At 40.8% G+C, this 21,740-nt stretch overlaps 1 protein-coding gene across 3 annotated transcripts in view; it reads left to right on the plus strand.

Annotated features, from left to right (window-relative positions):
- Positions 1 to 21,740, plus strand: part of CFAP47 (cilia and flagella associated protein 47) — a 277,930-nt gene that overhangs the window by 74,987 nt on the left and 181,203 nt on the right. For all 3 annotated transcript variants that reach the window (XM_077342939.1, XM_077342940.1, XM_077342941.1), the window contains exons 31-35: positions 4,948 to 5,041; positions 6,406 to 6,507; positions 9,167 to 9,362; positions 10,684 to 10,781; positions 12,983 to 13,099. In XM_077342939.1, the coding sequence (XP_077199054.1) occupies positions 4,948 to 5,041; positions 6,406 to 6,507; positions 9,167 to 9,362; positions 10,684 to 10,781; positions 12,983 to 13,099 (607 nt within the window). The remainder of the gene's footprint in view (positions 1 to 4,947; positions 5,042 to 6,405; positions 6,508 to 9,166; positions 9,363 to 10,683; positions 10,782 to 12,982; positions 13,100 to 21,740) is intronic.

Here is a 21,740-nt window from a genome sequence, read left to right on the forward strand (position 1 = left end):
GTGATGTAGCCTTGGTCTCCCTCTCACTCTCGCCCATTAGCTAATTATCTGAAGAAATTGAAATTCAGCTGTGTTAACGAGAAACACTGGATTAAAATGATACTAAATGTGAGGGACACAGCAACTATTATAAAAGTAGCAAAGTTTTTACTGGCAATTTTAAATGAAAATCTTTTACGATAGATTTTACATCTGAAACTGTTTGAAATTTTCATTTTATGCTTTGCAATTTTATGCCAATAAAGGTACTCTGAATTTGAATCTCCCTCTCACTTCTGAGAGCCGCAGAAATAAGGAAGTGTTGGGCATCATTCTGCATAATCATGGTTACTACACAGCCTGTGGTTACTACACAGCCTCAGAAAGAAACAAGCCTCTGCCTAGCTCTCAGACTATTAATTAGGATCATTCAAGAAGCATTGAGTGGCCATGTTGCCTGTTCAATATATAGATGTATACTGACTGGTGGGAATGTGAGTGAACATGTGTTATAAGAAATTAATTTAAAGTGTTAAATTTATTTATTTATTATATTTGTATGCCACCATTCCCAGCACAGCTGGCTCATGCCTATTACTTATATACCAGAAAAGTGATATGTTCCACTGGAACTTCACAGTAAGTTTGAGTAAAGTGAATACTGCAAACTCAAAAATGCCATTTAAAGAAAACCTCTGAGTGGTGGGAGCAGAAACAAAAATATATGTAGGTGGTAGAGTCAGTAGAGTCACCATCCTAAACTGGCATTAGCAACAGTTGTGTCATGTTCAGGACCAGGTCTGGTACTCTTATTCTACCCAGGATTTCTGGGATACACAAATACAGTAACAACAGTTATAGAAGTAATGTCTGTAAACTAGTCTAGAGTCAGAAATCAAAGTTCAAGGCAAAGAGAATCAAGGGTTCAGAGATCCAGTTCCAGGGACTTGGGAACAGATAGCAGTGGTCCCCAACCCCCGGTCCAGGGACCGGTACTGGTCTGTAGATCAGTCGGTACCAGGCCGCAGCTCCTCCTCATCCTCCGCCCTGGCTGTTGCCTCGGGGACTGCCCTGCCACTCTGCTGCCAGCTCACCTTTGGTGCTCTTCAGCAGCTGACATGGCTGGGGCTCCCCCTCGGCATGGCACTGCACAGTTGCTGCTGGCAGTGCCCCCCAGCAGGCGGCGGGAAGTCAGGGGTGCTGGCAGGAAAACAAGTGGAGCAAGGGCTCAGGTGGTGGCGGTGATAAAAAGGTTGGGGACCACTGAGATACAGGATCTGGCCCCAAACTTTAGGAGCAAGCACAGGTTACCAGACACATGACACAAGGCAGAAAGTCAGGGTAGCAAGACAGCTCACAGATGGGGGTTGTAAGCAAAGTTGTTGTTGTTATTATAATATTAGTGCTCTATACATGAGTGATTCATGAAATAGTTAAAATATTCATAGTCAAAATGTAAAACATCCTAAAATTAAAACTCCCAACCCAACCCCCTCCCACCCAATCCTACCTTGTCCCAACCATCTTCCTTCTGGCCTACAGATTGGCTATTGGCCTGGAACAAATGTCCAGCCAAGAAGAAAAGGGGGGGGGCTGGAGAGGAGAGGTAAGAGGCCCACATGATATTAAGCCACCCTGGCCTCAGCCATAGGCCTGGTGGAATACTGCTTTCTTATCGGCCTTATGGAACTGCCCTAATCTCAGATGGCAATTTATTTCACCAGGCTGACCTTTGTGGGCCAGGGATTACCAACTGATTGGCACATGATGAACACAGTGGGCAATTTGAATCCAATGACACCTTTAAGACCAATAAAGTTTTATTCAAGTTGTGAGCACATGAAAGCTCCCACCTTGAATAAAACCTTTTTTTCATTTGGGTGATGATTGTGTTAACAAATAGAAATCTTGGAACAATTTCAATTTCTTCATCATTGTCCTTAATGTTGTGTAATTTCTCAGCAGTTGTGACTTTTTTGGTTTTGATGTTCCACTCTAATTCTGTTTCTGTTTTTACCCTCATCAGTAGTTGTTTCAGGTCTTCACAGTTTTCTGCCACTAATGTAGTGTTGTCTACATACCTCAAATTTTGAATGTTACTTCCATCAATTTTCACTCCACTTTCATCTAAATCTATTCCATCTTTTTATGATCCACACAGGCAAAAGCTTTGCTGTAATCTATGAAGTGCAAGTTATTTTTTATCTGAAATTCTCTTGTAAACTTCAGTAACTAATATAAATTTTTCAGTATGGTCTACTGTGCCTCTTTCTGTTCTGAAGCTGTCTTGAACATCTGGCATCTTTCATTCTGTACATTGTAACTGTTTGTTGTAAGATTTTGACTATCACATTACTTGTATGAGAAATTAACAAAATGGTCCAAAAGATAGATGTGTAGACTTTGTTGTCTCTTTTTTGGAATTGTATTATAGATTGAGCATCTGGTCTCCAGGCCATGATTTTTCATGCCATATTTGTTGGGATATTTGTTTTTAAAAATGGACTCCATTTTGTAGCTTGAAATAACTTTATTGATATCCCATCTGCTGCTAGTGATTTGCTTCTCCCAATTCTCTTGAATGTCACTTTTAATTCCTGAAATTGCATTGTTCCTTTATTTTAGCTTTTCTTTATTTTAGCCTTTTTAGGTAATGTATTTCTTTGCAGACTTTCAGCATCCTTAGTCATAGTTTAAATGTCCCTTGTTCTTTCTTTTATGTTCTCTTCAATTTCTTTACACTTTATAACAGTTCTCTTTATCTCTACATGCAAGTCAATGAAATGCTTCATTTTGAACTCCTGATTCTATTTCAGTCACCTTTTACTTTTTTGTCCATCTTTCTCAAGCTTAAGAGTTTCATCCATAACATCTTTTATATCTTTTGACAACAGGAATAGCCTTTGCACATTCTTCCTTTATAATATTCTTGGTTTCAAATGATAGTTTTTCTGGTTGCAAATCTGTACCTTGCATTGTCCTAAAACTCTTCAGAAATATTGCTTAGATTGTATTTTGGAACTGTTAATGTTTTGGTGGGTTTTTTCCAACTTTATTCTGATTTTTCATATTAGCAATTCATGTTCTGTAACTTGTACTACAAACACCTCCTGATCTTGTTTCAGCAGAGAGAATAGAGCTTTTCTATTTTCTGTGTCTGATTATGCAAACTATTTGATTTCTGTGTTGGCCGTCTTTTGACATCCACATATACAACTGTCTGTTCAATCATCAGAACTTTGTGTTTGCAGTGAACAAATTGTTGTTTTTACAGAGGTCTGTGAGTTGGTCTCCATCATTTCATATTCCTAGACCAAATTTTGCAACAATATTTGATTCTACTTTGTTTCCTACTTTTGTGTTCTAATCACTTCTGAATGTCCTCACATCTTGTTTGTTTCTTCCTAGATACTTATAAAAACTTTCAATTTCTTCTTCTTCAGCATCTGTAGCTAGGGCATATGTTGATAGCCTTTCCATAAAAGTTAGAAACCAAAAGGTTGAGTTGCAATTTTTTTTAAATTATCAAATATTTATTATATAAAGTGCACTAATTCAACATATTAAATAGTCATCATAATTTAAAAACATAACATTTCTAACAACACATGAAATAGACTAACATAGAATGGACCAAATGTGTTTCGACCCCAAGGGGTCTTCCTCGGTGGTCAAATTATTGTGAGGAATGCTCTCATGTATAAGATCAAAATCAAAAGGCTTGCTGGATGGCAGAGTTGCTGCTCCCACTAGTCTTTCTAATGTAAAGGAATCTGATTTGAAGCCCACCTTCTAAAATATGCATTTTCAGAGGCCTCCACTCTCTGCTTTTGCCCAGCTCTCAAGAGAGCCAGTTTGGTGTAGTGGTTAGGAGTGCGGACTTCTAATCTGGCATGCCAGGTTCGATTCTGCGCTCCCCCCACATGCAACCAGCTGGGTGACCTTGGGCTCATCACAGCACTGATAAACCTGTTCCGACCGAGCAGTGATATCAGGGCTCTCTCAGCCTCACCCACCCCACAGGGTGTCTGTTGTGGGGAGAGGAAAGGGAAGGTGACTGTAAGCCACTTTGAGCCTCCTTTGGGTAGAGAAAAGTGGCATATAATAACCAACTCTTCTTCTTCTTCAATCACCAGTGTATTCCCACGTGTGTCAGAAAAAGCTTTGTCTATAAAGTGTGATTGATATTATTTGGTCAGATCTAGCATTATAGCCTGTGTTGATTTGTTGTCTCATTATTAGAGCAACTCTGTTTCTTCCTTGTTTGTCATATATTTTATTATTCAAATCACAGCTTTTTAGTTAAACTATACCTCATGTTTGTAATATATTGCACAAACTAATTCTGATGAATGATACTGTTATAAAGTTATTTAAATCAGATTTGGTCTTATATGTATACTAGGGGCCAAGCCCGTTGCATTCAGGAATACAGTGGGCGCTAGATTGAAGTGGTGGTGGAAGAACTCTGCAGACGGCCTTCCCCTCCCCCCCAAGGCCTGGAAAGGCTGAAGGTGGCTGTTAGGGAACTCACTGGCAGGGGCAGCTCTCATGCAACAGGGATCTGCAGCCTCCAAGCTTTGGAGGGAAGTGGAAGGAGGAGAAGGGTGATCAGGGGTGGGAGATAGAAGGTGATTGGCTGGCCGCTGGGCAGACAGGCAAGTTGGTTGGAAAAGGAGGCACTCAGGGCTGCCCTGAGCTGAGTGTTAAGTGCTCAGTGGCACTTAAGCCATGAGTCATGCTCCTCCTCCAAGCCCTTACCAGAAATATATTATGTGGAACAGATTACGTTTCTTACAGAAGTGATATACTCAAAGTTGGATTGGAATGCTGGTGGAGTAACTACTAGTATGCAGGATACTAAATACTGAATAGATTATATATCCATAGGGAAGGAGATAGGGCTGTGAGGAGCATATCCTGTACAAAGTAATAGTTATTTTATAAATGTGTTTATTTTTATGCTAGATGCCAAGGAGCATTCTTTCCTCATGTTTTGCCCGAGTTTCTTCTTGAACTTGATGACTATAAGAGATGGACAAAACTACAGACTGTATTGAAGGTATTCTGCCCAGTAAATCTCAATGGCTTTCAGATCTGATCTTAAACACTAATTGTATGTAACATGAATAAGGAATTTTCTGGTGTCACTTCTTCTTTTTGAAATCTGATATACAAACTTTGTCCTGATTCAGAAAACTTACCCTGTTTGGAAATATCTTTCATGACTGCAAATGTGTAATACACATGCCACGTTTAAAATTTGGGGTTTTTGTCCTTTATAGGCAATCCCTGACTGGGGAAGGCACTGGCAAACCACCCCGTATTGAGTCTGCCATGAAAACGCTAGAGGGCGTCACCCCAAGGGTCAGACATGACCCGGTGCTTGCACAGGGGATACCTTTACCTTTAGGCAATCCTTTACAGCAGTGGTCCCCAACCTGCGGGCCGCGGCCCGGTGCCGGGCCGCGAAGGCCATGGCGCCGGGCCGCGGCTCCCTCTCCCCGCCCCCCCCTCTGCAGTAAAAAACTTCCCAGGCCGCAAGCTTGCGGCCCGGGAAGCTTCTTACTGCGGGAGGGCAGGGAGAGGGAATCAGGGCCGGGCTGCGCCCGTGCAGGCCGCACCCGCGCGGCCCGATCCGTGGGCGCGGCCCGATCAGCGGGCGCGGCTTGCGGGCGCGGCTCAATGCGCGGGCGCAGCCCGAAGCGTGGGCGTGGCCCGATGCCCTGCCGGTCCCCAGCCTAATAAAGGTTGGGGACCACTGCTTTACAGTTTTTGTCCTTATAGGCAATCCTTTACAGTTACTATTCCATGCCCCATGCTTTCTCATAATAAATATATGTAATGAAAGTGAACAGTGACACAAAAGGCTGTGGATTAATGTATAACAATATGGATTCTTATTATGGGATTTGATATTTCCTGGATGAACATAATGAGAGCCAATGTGGTATAGTGGTTAGGAACAGTGGACTCTAATCTGGAGAACTGGGCTTGATTCTCCACTCATTCCCATGCAGCCAGCTGGGTGACCTTGGGCTAGTCACAGTTCTGTTAGAACTATTCTTATAGAGCAATTCTGTTAGAGCTCTCTCAGCCCCACCCACCTCGGTTTTGAGGAGAGGAAGGGAAAGATGTTTGTGAGCCACTTTGGGCCTCCTTTGCATAGTGAAAGCAGAGTTAAAAAAACAGCTCTTCTTATTCCTCTTCCTCTTCTTTACCTGCTGCTGTAGAGGATTGTAGTCATATTAGACATATCCTGGTAAGGAATTCTGTTCATGTAGCAGACTTGCTTCTGAATGAATAACAACTTTATTGTGGATACAGTTATATATGATTCTCTTAGCTAATGTTGGGTATTCTTTTTTGCACCTTCTGAGAATTAAATTACAATGTAAATCCAAAATATTTTATTTTTATTTGAAGGTTAGGACATCTGAGCCTGAGGACAATTTCATTTTGGATGACTGCATTTTTGAGGCTATCAGCAAACGGTCATGGACAGATGTGTTACTTCAGATATACAAGGTGAGATGTTATGCTTCATTTACAGCAGAGCTATGTCTTAAAAACTGCATAGTTGCAATGAAAATGGAAACCATGACAGAGTTCACATTCCCATGCTCATAACATTAAGCTATGGAAATGTATGATGAGATTTCCCCGATATTATGCCCTATTCCATGTTGCTTGCTGAAGCAGAGTTGGGTAGGAGTATGTCCAGGAAACTCTCAACATGGTAATATACCATCCCATGTTTAACTGTTTAATTTATGGGAACATATTTCCCCCGCCCCCCCAGCAATCTTGTTCATTAACATGTCTAGTTCTATCCATAAAAAGTCCTTAAAATAATTTTCATTGTTCATTTAAAGAATACTTAATGTATTATACATTTCCACTCTTTAATATGAACATTTTGTTTCTTCATTTTATTTATTTATATTTAAATTTTTAGACCACCACTCCCGGAGGCAACTGGCTCACGGAGGTTTACATAAAATCTAAAATCCCATAAAGCAATACCCATACAAAACCAAGATGGTGGTAAAATAATATCTACGGGATAATCCACTACATCCCATCCTACCCCGACACCCATACCCAACAGCAACCAATCCTCCGGGGAGGAGTCTCAAAAGTGTGTTCCAGCAGACTTTTACAGGCCTGCGCAGGGAGGGAGAAGTTCTTCCTAGCCTGGACCTCAACCAGATGCCTGGAGGAAGAGATCCGTCTTTTGGGCCCTGCTGAACATTGAGAGCTCCGTCAGGGCCCTTTGCTCTTACCGGAGCTCATTCTACCAGGTTGGGACCAGGACCAAAAAGTTTTAGCTCTGTGATATCTCTCTCTTTCTCATTCATGTTTATTTATTTATTTGATTTATACCCCACCCCTCACTTAGTGTTTTGGACCAGCTAACAACATAGTTAAAATACATCTTAGGTACAATAAAAATATTATAAAACCATAATTGATATAAAACCAAAACAATTTATACGACTATGATTAATTGACCTCTATTCACTGAAATGACCGCCCAAGGCTTATAGGGGTGATTCCTGGCAAAACAGTGAAAAGAAGGGAGCATATACGTGTATGTATATAGTCTCTGGGTTGAAAAGCAAGTTGGGATTTGGATCCAGTGTTCTATAAATGGAAACTTGAGGTAGAGGCAACTTTCTTCTGTGCAGCATTCATAGTTGCTCTTTTAAACAAAAGAGAAAACTTAAATATATGACAACCTAATACCATTATTCAAGAGGGTAGCAATGTTGGTTTGAAGCAGCTCAGACTTTGTTCTAAGACCATTATTGTTTGTCTGGTCTTGATATAGTGATTGGTATTCAATCAGTCTTGTAATATGTTTTCCAAGTAGGTCTAGGCTTAACATATGTGGATTTAATTTTCATACAGCAACTTATGTTTTTCTCAGGATATAATTTTTCTTAGTTTAGTGGTCAAATTAAGCAAATTGAATTGTGTTGTTAAAAAGCTTTGTGCCATGAGTCTCCACTGCAGGCCCCCATCTTGACAGTGGCTTCTACAAATAAAACTACATCAAATATAGGATATTGTTACTTTGACATGATGTTATTACTGATGTAAACATGATAACTTCAATGAAAAACAATTTGGTGTTTCTTTAATGACATTTCAACCTTTTTTTGTAAATTACTCCTGCTTCTTTTGCATATGATGCAAATTATAGAGTGGAACAGTAATAAAATGTAACAATTCAATGAAAAGTTAGCACCAAATACAATGAATCTGTTAGGCCTAATATACAAATTATACAGTAAAAGCTTTGTTATTTGTTATGTCAGTATCTACAACACAGGGTTAACAGGCCAGAGGGCAAGCTCCTCTCCTGCAGCGACTATACCCATATCTTTGGGTTTAGCTTTCTGGGTTTCTGATAGGTAGCATAGCTAGTTGATATAATTCCTGGGTACCTCTTTCCCCTTCAGCATAGCTAGCTTTATCAGAGGCACCTGACCTGTTCATATATCTGTGGTGTAGGTTGGATCTATGGTTTGGGAAAAGTTGCTAGTTGGTTCCTGCTACGAGTTACCATGGCATTCCCAAAGGGGTAAGGTTTGATTGCTGAGATTTCCTCTGGTTAGGGGGCAGGGCAGAGAAACAAGCTTCAATGTCTGGCATATTTGATTAAATGGCCATTCCCATTTCCTATGTGTGCAAGTTAACAACGTTCTTTCTGTATTTCAAACAACAAAGAAGCTAAACTTCGCAGACCAATTAATAATAATAATATATCGGACGTGCAGGATAACCCTGGCAACTTAGCAGACCCTACAATCACTTAAGATATAACTATATTCAAAGTCCTGCTCTTAAAATTTCTAAACTCCTTCCAGAGAAGATGCCACAGGCCTTCCAGAGGGTGCATGCCACCACCAAAAGGGCCATTGGCTTTTCAGTAGAAATAAACCTCCTAAAAGAAGGTTACCATTAAAAGAAGGCAGTGGGAACAGAAACTTTTGTAGGTAAAGGTTGTCTCTCTTAGCAGTCTATTTGAAGTGGGATCTGGGTTTTATACTTTTTACCATTTTAGTTTTTTAAAAGTTTGCAAATGTTTCCTCAAACTACAAAGTACCTTCAAATGTTTTTCTAATATTATTTCTAATATTAAAACTGTGATTTGTCTTTTGAATGTTTCACATTTCAGATTTTGGTTCTTCAGCGTGTCTTCACTGTTGAGGTTAACATTTCAAGCAGTCCAGAAGATGAAGAAATCTTGCCAAAAATAAGTACTGATCCTTTATCCAGTAATATATATTCTCCATCTGAAAGAATTCTTCTTACTTGGATGAACAGACATTATGAGAAGACACGGAAAATTGCGTGGAAAGACTGCCCAAAAGGTGAGGGAAAATACTTCATAGCATTTTTTAAATTTTAAAAAGTATATTTAAGTTATGACAGTTCTTTCATGAACCTAGTCTCTCCCATAGTTTGCTGGTTCTTATACTTGAGCTGCTGTATTTCTTTCTCAAATTTAGAGTGCTCTGTTGCTGCTGTTTCTATCAGCAGAGCCATTAGATTCAAAGAACATTTGTTCAGAATGGCAAACCCACCTGCCTTTAAAAGTATCTGTCACAATCCTGATGTACATCCAAAGGACAGGAAACAAAAGTCCACAAATTTATTTATTAATCCACAGAGACCATTTCTGTATTAGGAGACACAGCTTGTTTTGCCTCACTTTCGGTTTTGATTGGATACTGTGAGTTGATGTTTGCTTTCTGCATTTGGGCTTTCTTCCCTTGTGTTCCAGACTGAACCCACAGATTTACTCAAAGATTTGTTTACTCTCCTCATACTCAATTATTAGCCTTGGCTTTGTCTTTTGAAAAAGCTATTAAATTTGCTATATGCTTTAAATGTATTAAACATTTCCAAGGTTGTGTTTTGAAATTGGGTTACATTTTAATTTGTTATGGTGTTTACCCATGAGTCTATTGCTCCTGGAGTATTGGTTGGTAAATATTCTAAAGTGTTAATGTATTAATTATTTAAGCTGGATAACATAATTGTAAATTAAGACATATGGGGAGCTTATAATTAACTGATTTTCTATTCACAAATACACAAAGAAAGCAAATAATTTTCAGGATTAGGTCTGTACATAATGAAGCAAAAATATGTTTAGCCATGTGTCAGTAAATGGTGTTTCATTTACATAATACAGGGCTTGTAAGAGAACTAGTTACAAATAATTTTGACATCTTATGCAAATCTCCATAGGTCTTTCTGGAAATGTAGAGTACTAATATAAAATCAGTGCCTGCATAGTGATGATAAAGCAAAAAGTCTGTGTACATTTTATGAGATTATGAACACATAGTTGACTGGCATATTTTTTGAAAACATGAATGGAAGGAAGACTTCCAATCATTATCATTGTCCAAAGATTGCCCAATTTCATCTTTGCAATCATGCATCTTCTGCCACTTGATAATTTTCGTATCTCAGTGCTCATTTTCATATGTTTACATGTGCTTGATTGACCCTGTTAAGTCTTTAGATGCATAAGCAGGATTTCCTGTAATCTTGTGATGTCATCCTATTGGATGATGGAAATCCCTGTAAATTACTGTAAATAAAGGTAGAAATTCAGACATTCTATTAGAATTGACCACAGAATTTCATACTGAAACACTAAAATCTCCTCATTTGAAATAGGAGATATACCACCTGCACGATGGATTGTAAACTTTGATAGAGATCTCCAAGATGGCCTAGTTCTGGCAGCACAAGTAGCAAGCTACTGTCCTTATTTGGTAAGAAATATTTTTGATAGAATGCTCATAATTTAAACGGTTTTAATAGATTTTGATAGTATAGTGTGAACATAGTGACGAACTGTAGAATGAACAGAAGAAATAGATTAAGTATTTCTTTCATTTAGACCCTGTATCAGATGGCATTGTACCACTCACTCATTATTCTTTGCAATTGGATGGCATCACTTCCCCCCCCCCTTTTGCACTCCTCACTGTCTTTTTTGTGCTCAAACTGGTTGATTATCAGCCTATTTATCTCAGTGCCTTGTGTCATTCTGCTGCTGTACTTGAAATAGTTTCTTCCACTCAAATAATCTGATTTCTGATGCTCTTCTTCATGGCAATCTACAAGGCCTACATTAATTTACTCTTTCCTTAACCACTCTGAATTCACTTTGACATTTTTTGCTCCCACTCCTCATTGTCATTTTCTGTCCAAATCTGTTTCCAGTTTAGTCAATACTACACAATTCCCCTCCCATGATAACTGCAAACAAAAGGTCATGTGTAAAGTCTAGTCTTTAAGGTGCCACTGGATTTTTGTAATCTCCCTGCCAAATAAGTACATAAATGAACTGATATCATCTCTGGTTTCTTGCTAGACAATGGTGACTCAGAATTTGGTATACCTAGGTTAAGGGAAGGTATTGGTGCAGCCACTAAGTAGAAATAAAAGCACAGGAGAGATGATTTATATAAGGGTTAGGAAATGGCTTAAGTGTCTTGGTGACAAGCCAGAAGGGAAACAAGGGTCTAGAGCAGTGGTCCCCAACCTTTTTATCACCGGGGACCGGTCAACGCTTGACAATTTTACTGAGGCCTGGAGGGGGATAGTCTTCTGCCAAGGGACATCCCTGCCACTGCCTGAGCCCCTGCTCCACTTGCTTTCCTGCTGGCGTGTCTGACTTCCTGCTGCCCACTGGGGGGCACTGCCAACAGCAGCTGCACAGTGCTACGCCAAGGGGGAGCCCCAGCCATGGTGACCACCAGAGAGCACCAAAGGTGAGCCAGCAGCAGAGTGGCAGGGCAACCCCCGAGGCAGCAGCTGGGGAGGAGGACAAGGAGGAGCTGCGGCCCGGTACCGACTGATCTACAGACTGGTGCTGGTCCCCGGACCGGGGGTTGGAGACCACTGGTCTAGAGTTTGGCAGAGTTTGAGGACCTAGTGGTAAACAAAACCTAGATGGGAAAGTGTGAATCACAGAGATATGGTATGTTAAATGAGATATTCTCAAGATGAGCTGTGCTTTTCAAAGGCACAAAGAAAGGAATTAACTGTTTCATTATGGAACAATGTGACTCTTGAAACCAGGCTAATAGAAAATCAGACCAGACCAGGGCTGGTTCTGCACTTACTTTGTTTTTTCCATTGTCAATCCTGCTGAATTCAGATATATATGAACCTGGGTTTTACTCCTTGCTTTCCCCTGAATTGAAACAGAAAGTGTTCCACACTTGATTGGGGAAGCTCGGGGGGGCGGGTTGGGTGAGTCTAGCCAGCATTAAAGAAGCGTGCTTTATTTATTCTCTTTTGACTGCTGGGAGAGAAGCCAAGTGCAGGATGAGTGGCTGCTCCTCTCTTTCCTTTCCTGAACGAACGGCACCGGGGGGGAAGTGGGGGTGAGGAGAGTTGAACCAGCAGCAGCCTCGCAGAAGGAGGCAGATCTCTGCTGAAAGAAGTGTGGTATTCTGGAGTGCAGTCACTTTATAACAGATTCCAAAAGGAGGGCAAAAATAAATCTTGGAAGGAAAACCTTGCAACCGGGAACCAGGAAGTCTTTGAACTGATTCTCAACCAGTCAGGGACAGAATGCTTCTTTACATGAGTGGGGAGGACTTTAATCTATCAAAACACAGATCTACTCTTTAAAACTGGGAGACCTCAAAGCGGCTTGATCAATTATAGCAACTTATATCTGCTCCTGGATATCGCGGGGGAAAGGTAGGGTCACCACGGATCAATCATGCATGTTGTAGAGGGAAAATTTAAAGCGCCCAAAATAAAAATATCGATCAAATTCAGTGTAGATGAGAGTGGTTTATTTGGGCTGGGAGTGGATAAAAAACCCCATGCAAACTTGACCCAAAACAGCCTATTCATTAGCCTGGTAAATCAGTTGCCTGGATCCCATGCTAAATTTTAGACCGGGAGCTACTTACTGAATATTCAAGAAGTTTTATTTTTATCTCCTCTGCAGATTTCAACACACTTTGTGAATATGTATACTTATCCAAACACTTCTGAACAGTATCTTCACAATTGCTTGGTTCTTATAAATAGTTTTCATGCAATAAATCTTGACATAGATGTGCTGGTAAGTCATGTTCTGTGGAATCTTTTATAGCTTATAATAATATAATATATTTCATACCTTATTTTTTAAATGTTATTTGCAGAAGGATAATTCGTAGACTTTGTAATGCAAAGTAGACTTTGTAATGTAAAATTCAGTATGTTGCTTTGATTCATAGACTTTTATGAACATCAGTGAATAACAGCAGTCACATAGAAAATTAGAACATATTTGAATCTAGTGACTGATTATAGGTATTAATACTGCAAAAATTGTGGGCAAGGTTGCAGACATAAACACTGTATATGCCAGATATAGTTTATGTTTCCTCATCTATTGGGTCCTTCAGAGCCCCCATCAGAAATGTTCAACAGGAAAATCTGGAATGAGGCAGACAACTGTTTATTATGGTTTAAATGTTTTAAAGATTAGTATAATGTTGAAATTTTAATGCAATTAATTTTAGTATAAATTATATTTAAGTATGAGGTATACTGCCCAGGGCAGTATATAAATTTAACAACACCAAAAACAACAGTAATATTTGTGTGTTGTCTTCATAGAACTGTCAACTTTAACTGAGCCTTCGGGGAGGGCGGTATATAAATCTAAATAAAATAAATAAATAAACAAACAAACAAACAAACAAATAAATAAATAGTCTGTGTGCAAGACAGCAGCCAGCATGTGCATTTAAAAATGTGTTTCTTCGCTCTCTGGTGTGTTTTGTCTATTTAGCACACATTACCCTGTTCCATACTTGGTTTACGTACCCTTTATTCTGTGTTAGTTGACAGACGTATACTACTTTCTGAGAATTTTTCTGTGTAGCTCCTTTGTTAAATAAGGAACTTTTGGTGAAATATGTAGGAAGGAGTTTTAAAATACAGGCTGCCTTTTTTTGTTTGTGCATGTGCAACACCCATATCATGCCACAGGTTCTGTGCAGGCTGTCATGGAGTGCTGTTGTACATTGTAGTGGTATGTTGTCAGTGCTAAACAACAAACTATGAACAGTGCTAAACAACAAACTATTTATTTTTATTTATTTAGATTTTTATACCCCTCTTCCATATGGCTCTGGCAGTTTATATAGAACGCCATAGGGTAATTACATAGAACTTTATAACAAATACTAGCTTCAAAGCCCATTCCTAAGAATGGGCCTTGAAAGGGCCCCCTCCCCTGGCCCCTGGCCCCTAGCCAAGCAGCTTAAGGTGGATTTGGGTGGCAGCTCACAGCCAGATCAAGTGGGGTGGGTGAGGACTGGGCAGCTCGTTAGCAGGGCCGGGACAGAGCTCCTTTGCAGGCAGTCAGCAGGCCGGGAGGCCCTTGTCAGCAGGCCTAGCCTAGCAGGCCGGGAGGCCCTCGTTAGCGAGCCTTCCACCATGACCCTTTGCCCAGGGCCCTCTCCTCTTACCTGCTGCTGGCTCCAGGCACTGAGGCATCTGAGAGCAAAGAGGCTAGAGTCCAGAGCCGGAGGGCGGGAACTGCAGGGACAGGGCCAATCAGGGCAAAGCTGGCTGCACCCTGATTGGCCCTATTCCAACTTGGACAGCCGGACATGTCCCACCCCCTAGGCTGTATATATATAAATATATAGAGGAACAACAACGGATAAGGATAACAATCATAACGTAACCTGTCAAATAGAATGATATTTTAACAGAAACAGAAACATTGACAAAATTCTTGGGTAGGTCTGATTGTTCAGCCATGGAAGAAAGGTGTTTGAGGGGGGACCAGCAGATGTTTTGGGGTCAGTCGAACTCAAGTAAATAACATCAGTAATAATCCAACAGTGGTTTAAATTAACATAATATCAATGAATTAAGTCAACAATAATATAACACAAACAACAGACTGCCTGTCATCTGTAGTGTTTATTCATATAGTGAAGAAAATTTATCCAGGCAAGTATACCTGATCACAAATCTGGTATGGTAAAATTCGCTTCACTATTTAGGTGAATACTACAGGAAACAATTTCCTATCCATTTGACTATGTATACACACTGTCTTGGGGAAGTTATAGGCTGGTAACTTATCAATATTTAGTATGTTTGTATTTTGTGACAGAGGAATGAAGTTCTGGTATGCTAATATGCATTAGGGTAGAAGTTGCTTAGAGAACTGTAGCTTGTGTGATCCCAGACGCTTGACTTGGGCCTGGCCAATCATGGAGAACTGGTAATACAAGGCAAGGCTGTCTTCCCAAGGCTCAGCTTAAGTACCCTGGGAGGTAATTGGAGCCAGCCGTACTGAATTTCTGAGGCTGCCTTGCAGACTGATCAGGATCCTTCAAGGAAGTACTAACCTTAGCTCTCTGCAGGCAGTGTCTAGCCAGTCTAGTCAACACCATTCCTATGGAGTGGGAGAGAGGCCTGAGGGGTTATAGTATTGGACTTGTTCTACCTGTCAGAGGCCTAGCAGTTAACTCAGGGTCCAGTGGCAAGGTTTCACTTGTAGGCTCTGGCAGGGTGATCTCTGGTGCTGCTGGTACATCCTTGGCAGGTACCTCTACAGGGCTAGACCTTCACTGGATCCTCTGCTCTTATTCAGCCTTGACTTCTCAGCGTCCTCCACTGAGGACTCTGAGTTGGATTCAAGGGCTGGTCAGAAGGCCGGTACTGTCACTGGAAGGAGTCTGAAGGCTGTGGTGGGGACACCGTCTACTACTGCAGTATGGTCTGCATAACTCTGGCTAAGTGGATAGCAATATCCATTGTTAATGCAATTAATTATATCACTGCTCTCTGCAGACATTATAATTTAGCCATGAGCTGAAATTGTAGCCCCAGAGCATCTTTAATGATGCGCAGAGGCAGAAGCTGGTAGACTGCCTGTGAAGTGCTGTGCAAAGCACTACTAAACTTAGATGTGGTAAGTGCAGTTGATAATCTACTCTGATTCTACATGTGGTGGCTATGGGGTGGGGACAGGGAGAACTCTGAGGACTCCATTGGAATGAGGAATATCCAATCCCCTGCTCTTTCTTCTACTACAGATTCATTAATTTTAACTGGTAGAAAAGGGAACTTAAGCTTAGATTTAAAAGTTGGTAGTGTGTAAGCTATGTGTTCCCTAAAGCTCTCATATATGGCAATTTGCTAGATCAAGGCTGTAATTGTTCATGGGGTAAGTAGGAATAACCTTTTCTTAGATTTTTGAATAGACACACAGCCATACAAAACTCCTGTACACATTCGTTAGAAATTTCAGGTCCTTAACAGGATGCTTATTTGTTTCACTAAAACAATCTTCTCTTAGCTAACCCCAAACCTTAACTAAAAGCCAAATATAAAACTGGCCTTAAGCCCCTTTTTCCTATTTTCCTTTATTTACTGACTCATTGGTAGTCTGTTTTCTCAATATATTACCCAAAACAACATGCATCTGGTACACATACTTATGCTACAGAGATATATCTGTGTTCATTATCATATCTTCTGGGCAGTTCCACATAGGACTGCATGAACATAAGAAGATATAAGAAAAAGGGAATCCATGTTAGAATATTCTAAATATTCCCCTTTGTCCCCTTTGTCTACAGGGATACATTTATCACTCAAAATATCACATGGTTGAGGCAAGGAGAGCCCTCAGTTTTCTTCTTACTACTGTGAGAAGTGGACTAGCTTCCTTGAGCTGCGCTTTCCAAGACTGTATCAAGCTAAATATCAAAACTATCTTCAAAGTGATCTTTGAGATGGGTAGAATGGCTTTCTTCAAAAGGTGTGAGAATTGTTGGATGAAAATGGCCCCAAATTATGACTATAAGTCATGTCTTCTATGCCTCAGTGTGGGTCACAACATCTCACTGGCCCACCGCAAAAGCAGCAAGGCTTAAAGCTGCACTTTGGGAGAAAGTCTTGGGTATTGTAGACACCTGTGGGGAAAAATCATCCTGGTCACAGAAAAGGGCAAGAACTTATGGTGTTGGAAATGCAGGGCCAATTGACCATGAAATCAGCATCAAAACTGCTACCAAAAAAAGACCAAGAAAAAGACTAAACATTGTAGTCCACCCCATTACCAATTGCTTTCGCCTTGGTACCAATAGGTCTACGTTCAAAGTCGACAAATTCTGTCTCCTGGGGGTTAAGCTTCAACATCATCTTAAGGTCAGTTCCCCTCACTGATGTCAATTAATCTTAGAGCTGATGCTTGATGCTGATGATTTTAAGAACAAGACCCCCTCAGCACCATACATCACCTACCAGACTTGATGTTGAGTTATTTTAATGGACAGAGATGCTCTCGCTGTCCAGGCAAGCTCTTTAGTCTCCAAAGTCATCAGAGGAATATATCTTAAAGTGTCTGCATCTATCCCACCAGAGTTCTGCTGGATCAGACGAATGATCCATCTAGTCCAGAATCTGGTCTAACACAGTGGCCAGCCAGTTCCTCTGAATGGCCAAAAACAGTTCATAGAGGCGGAGGCCTTCCCCTGATGTTGCCTCGCAGTCTAGGATTCACAGTGCCTCTGAATTGGAGGTTCCTGTCAGTCACCATGGCTAGTGGCTATAGATGGATTCATGGAGAATACGTTTATCTAATCCCCTTCTAAACCTGTGTATAATTTTGATTATCACTCCATCCTCTGTTAGTGAATTCCACATTTTAATAGCTCTTTGTGTAAATTGGTCTTTACTTTTGTCCATCCTGAACCTACAGCCCATCAGCTTAACCTAGGGACAAACATCCCAGCAACTACTTTTCCAATGGTCACCTCATCAGAATTCTAAGTTTTCCCATCCCCATCCATCCATCCATCCATCCATCCATCCATCCATCCATCCATCCATCCATCCATCCATCCATCCATCCATCCATCCATCATTTCAGTTTATATCCCACAACCCTATGTGGACTTGTGGCAGGTTAAATAATGATGCCACTACAATAGGGGCCCTGGGAATCCCTGCAAGACACTGGACCTTGACAACCCTCCAAATCTAGCTCCAGGTCTAAAAGAAAGTACTATCAATGATACCAACCACTGGTGGAATCTTCCCATCAAACTTCAGAAGCAGATTCTGATAGTACTTTCATGCCTTTCCCTGATGGGCCCCTTCCCACATCGAGAATCTGAAACTATATTTCAAACAGCTTGTGTGAATGGCCAAGGCTTTGGATGTAGAGTATTTCTCAGCAGAACTGCAGCTGATGGACCCAGTGATGAAGGTCTTGTACAACCCTGAATCTGGACCTGCCCATGCTTCAGGGCATACAGGACTCTGGCTCAGCAGAAGAGCCGCTAGTTTTCATGCAGAAGATCCCAGGGTTCAGTCCCTGGCATCTCTCATTAAAAGGACCAGGCAATGTAAAAGACCTGAGACCCTGGAAAGCTGCTGCCAGTTTGAGCAGACAGTATGGACATTGGTGAACCAATGATAATTCAGTATAAGGCAGCTTCATGTGTAAGTTATAATGATGGGTGTGTGGGCTAAACCTGCTTCAGTCCCAACTTCTATACAAGGTTAGAGGGTATTTCTGTGACTACTTTTCCACCACTCATAAGCAAATCAGAGGTTCTCCCCACCAGTGGAAAAGCTGGAAGCCACCCATCTCCTCTCAAGGAAGTCTGAAGTCTGGACTATTTAGGGAGGAAGATCAACTCTTCTGGGGCAATGGAACTGCAGGTAGTAGATTTTATGGCAGTAATGGGCCATTACCAAATGTTGGTGGTGGGAAAAGATGACATAATTTGTTGAAATGCTTCCTGATGACAAACAAGTCCTGATATCAGATGGTCAAAAACTAGGCAAGCTATAGCTCAATGCTGTCAGGAACATGGCTGACTGTAATAGCATGACTCTGGGATAGTCATGAGAAGACATTCATGGCTGCAATTGTCAGCCCTCCCATAGGGCATGAGGGAAAGAAAGAGGGCCAGGCAGGTCAGAAAGTTGCATGACTCTGGAAACTTAGCAGAATTTGTTTCCGGGCACACATTAGGGAAATTGAAATCAACTATAATTACAAGCAAGGAGGGCTTTAGTGATATTGCATATTTTTAAAAAATTAGAAACACAGTAATATCACCTTTTAAATTAAAAATAATTCTTGTATAAGTGGGCCTGCAGACCTACTGTTAGCATATTTGATTCATTTTTTAGATACTTTGGGTAACTGATCAACATTTTTCACAGTGAACACCTGTGAAAAAATTTATTTAGTTTCTTTACAAAATCTCTGGACCCCACTCCCCCCTTTAGAAGTCCTTTCCCTTCTTCCTGCTTACTGCCTTGCTTGTTCTTGGAAGTATCACAACAGTTAACTTTAAACCTGCAGTAATATTTTGTGGCGCAGAGTGGTAAGGCAGCCGTCTGAAAGCTTTGCCCATGAGGCTGGGAGTTCAATCCCAGCAGCCGGCTCAAGGTTGACTCAGCCTTCCATCCTTCTGAGGTCGGTAAAATGAGTACCCAGCTTGCTGGGGGGTAAACGGTAATGACTGGGGAAGGCACTGGCAAACCACCCCGTATTGAGTCTGCCAAGAAAACGCTAGAGGGTGTCACCCCAAGGGTCAGACATGACTCGGTGCTTGCACAGGGGATACCTTTACCTTTTTAATATTTATAATCTTGAACCAATCTAAATTTGGGGAGATAAAGGTTAGTTTTCCTTCTGAGAACCATTGCTTGCACCTTGCAGCCTCTTCCTCCCTGCTTTTTGAGTTCCTTGCTCTGATACTTGGACCTCCATAGTGCCTGTCCAGAGTCCCAATTTTTCCCCTCTAATAACATGTGTTCTCTTGGTGCGCACGTGGGCACATGTGAGAGAGTGCTTAGGAAATTAGTTTTCAAGTGCATAGTGTAAATTCTTTATATTTTTAATTTCTTAAATTTTATTTTATGCACAGTAAAGTTGGTGTATACTATCATTTTCTCTTTCTTTCTTCATATTTTTATTTTGGGTATTGCTACCCAAATCCACCCTGCTATACTACACGGTAGACTACACAGACTACAAGGTCTTATGTTATTCCTTTCTGTACCCTCTAATAATCTTCTTGCCCTTTCTCTGGGTAGAATTTGAGTAACAAATCTGTTTACCTGTCTTGGTTTTTTAAAAACCTGCGAAATGTTTAACAACTGTGATCTTTTATCTATGTTACTGTAATTTGGAAGAAAATTCCATTTTATTTTTACTGGCATGTGTAATGCTGCATTTTAATAGGAGTTTAATGAATGATTTGTAATTTTTCATCTTATTCCTTTACTAGCTCCAAATCCCATTCCTAAGAAAGGACTTTGAAAGGGCCCCCCTGGCCCCCCATGCAGCATAAGGTGGCTTTGGGCCAGGGCTCGTTAGCAGCCCAGAGGGCTTGCCCCCTCCATGACCACCCTTCGCCCAGGGCCTTCTCTCCTGACCTGCTGCTGGCTCGGCGTCTGAGTGCAAAGTGGCTAGCATTCAGAAACGGAGGGCGGGAGCTGTAGGGGCAAGGCTAATCAGGATGCGGCCAGCAAACCAAAGCTGGCCACACCTTAATTGGCCCTATTTCAACTTGGACACCCCGAACACGTTCCACTCTCCAGGCTGTTTCACAAATATTAAGAGGAACCATGGATAAGGATTTATTAGTCCAAATTATATACGCAATAACAGTGATGGTCTGGGCATGTTATGTCTGTACTTACAGATAACGCCATGCATTTAATTCCAAAATATTTAGTTTTCTAGAGATTTATAAAAGAGATAAAAATTTCTTATCAGCAGTCAGATCCATCGTATCTCAAGGCTAGAAATCAACAACCTGAGTTACAATTAATATGTGGTATGGCTGTTCGTGAAATATAGCTTTGTTGGAAAAGTTAACATCACATTCAATTAGCAAAAACATCAAGTGGGCATGAATGTTTTTTATGCTGTCTGGTTTCCATTTATATTTTTACCTTCTATGCTCAACAACTTTTCATCCTCCCTCTAGTGCTAGGAACTGATGGAATGATGTGATTTAATAAATAAAGCATATATAGCTGATAAAATTGGACTTTTTGGGGGAGGTCAAATTGTAAAACAAATTATATATCTAATTCTCAAAATGGGATCATGTGGGGATACTTATATCCGTGGATGAGCACTATGTAGAGCAGGCTTTCTCAAACAGGGTTTTGTGAAACCCTGTGGTTTCTTGATGGCCTTGGAAGGGTTTCCCACATAGGTGGAAGTTAATTAATTTCAATATATTTTTAAATTTGTTAAACATTTATTGGGTGATATGACCATATATGGTCATGTTGATTGACCTCCCCTCCCAATCACCAACAATGGGCCTGGTGGGGGGTGGAAAGGGGAAGGGTGGGTGTGTAAACAGCTATGCTTCCAAACCATATTCTGCATTCTCAAACCACTTTTAGGATTTCTGAAAGCCTGAAGAATGTTTCAGGGGTTTCTCAACAGTAAAAAAGTTGAGAAAGGCTAATGTAAAGAGAAGAGAGATTTCTTTGAAAGCTTGTGTGTGTGTGTGTGTGTGTGGGTGAGGTTCCCTCAAGATTTTCTGGAAAATCTAAAAATAGGATAAATTAGGTGGTGGTAGGGTAAAAGAGCCAACTGGGAAGGTGTTTTCTGTTCAGGCACACTTAGCGAAACACCTCTCAGGATGCAGAGCTAGTGAGATAATGGTGGCTGACTAACAGCAGAAGAACTTGGATAGGCA

Source organism: Paroedura picta, chromosome 6 (genome assembly GCF_049243985.1).
Source record: "Paroedura picta isolate Pp20150507F chromosome 6, Ppicta_v3.0, whole genome shotgun sequence".
NCBI classification, from domain to species: Eukaryota; Metazoa; Chordata; class Lepidosauria; order Squamata; family Gekkonidae; genus Paroedura; species Paroedura picta.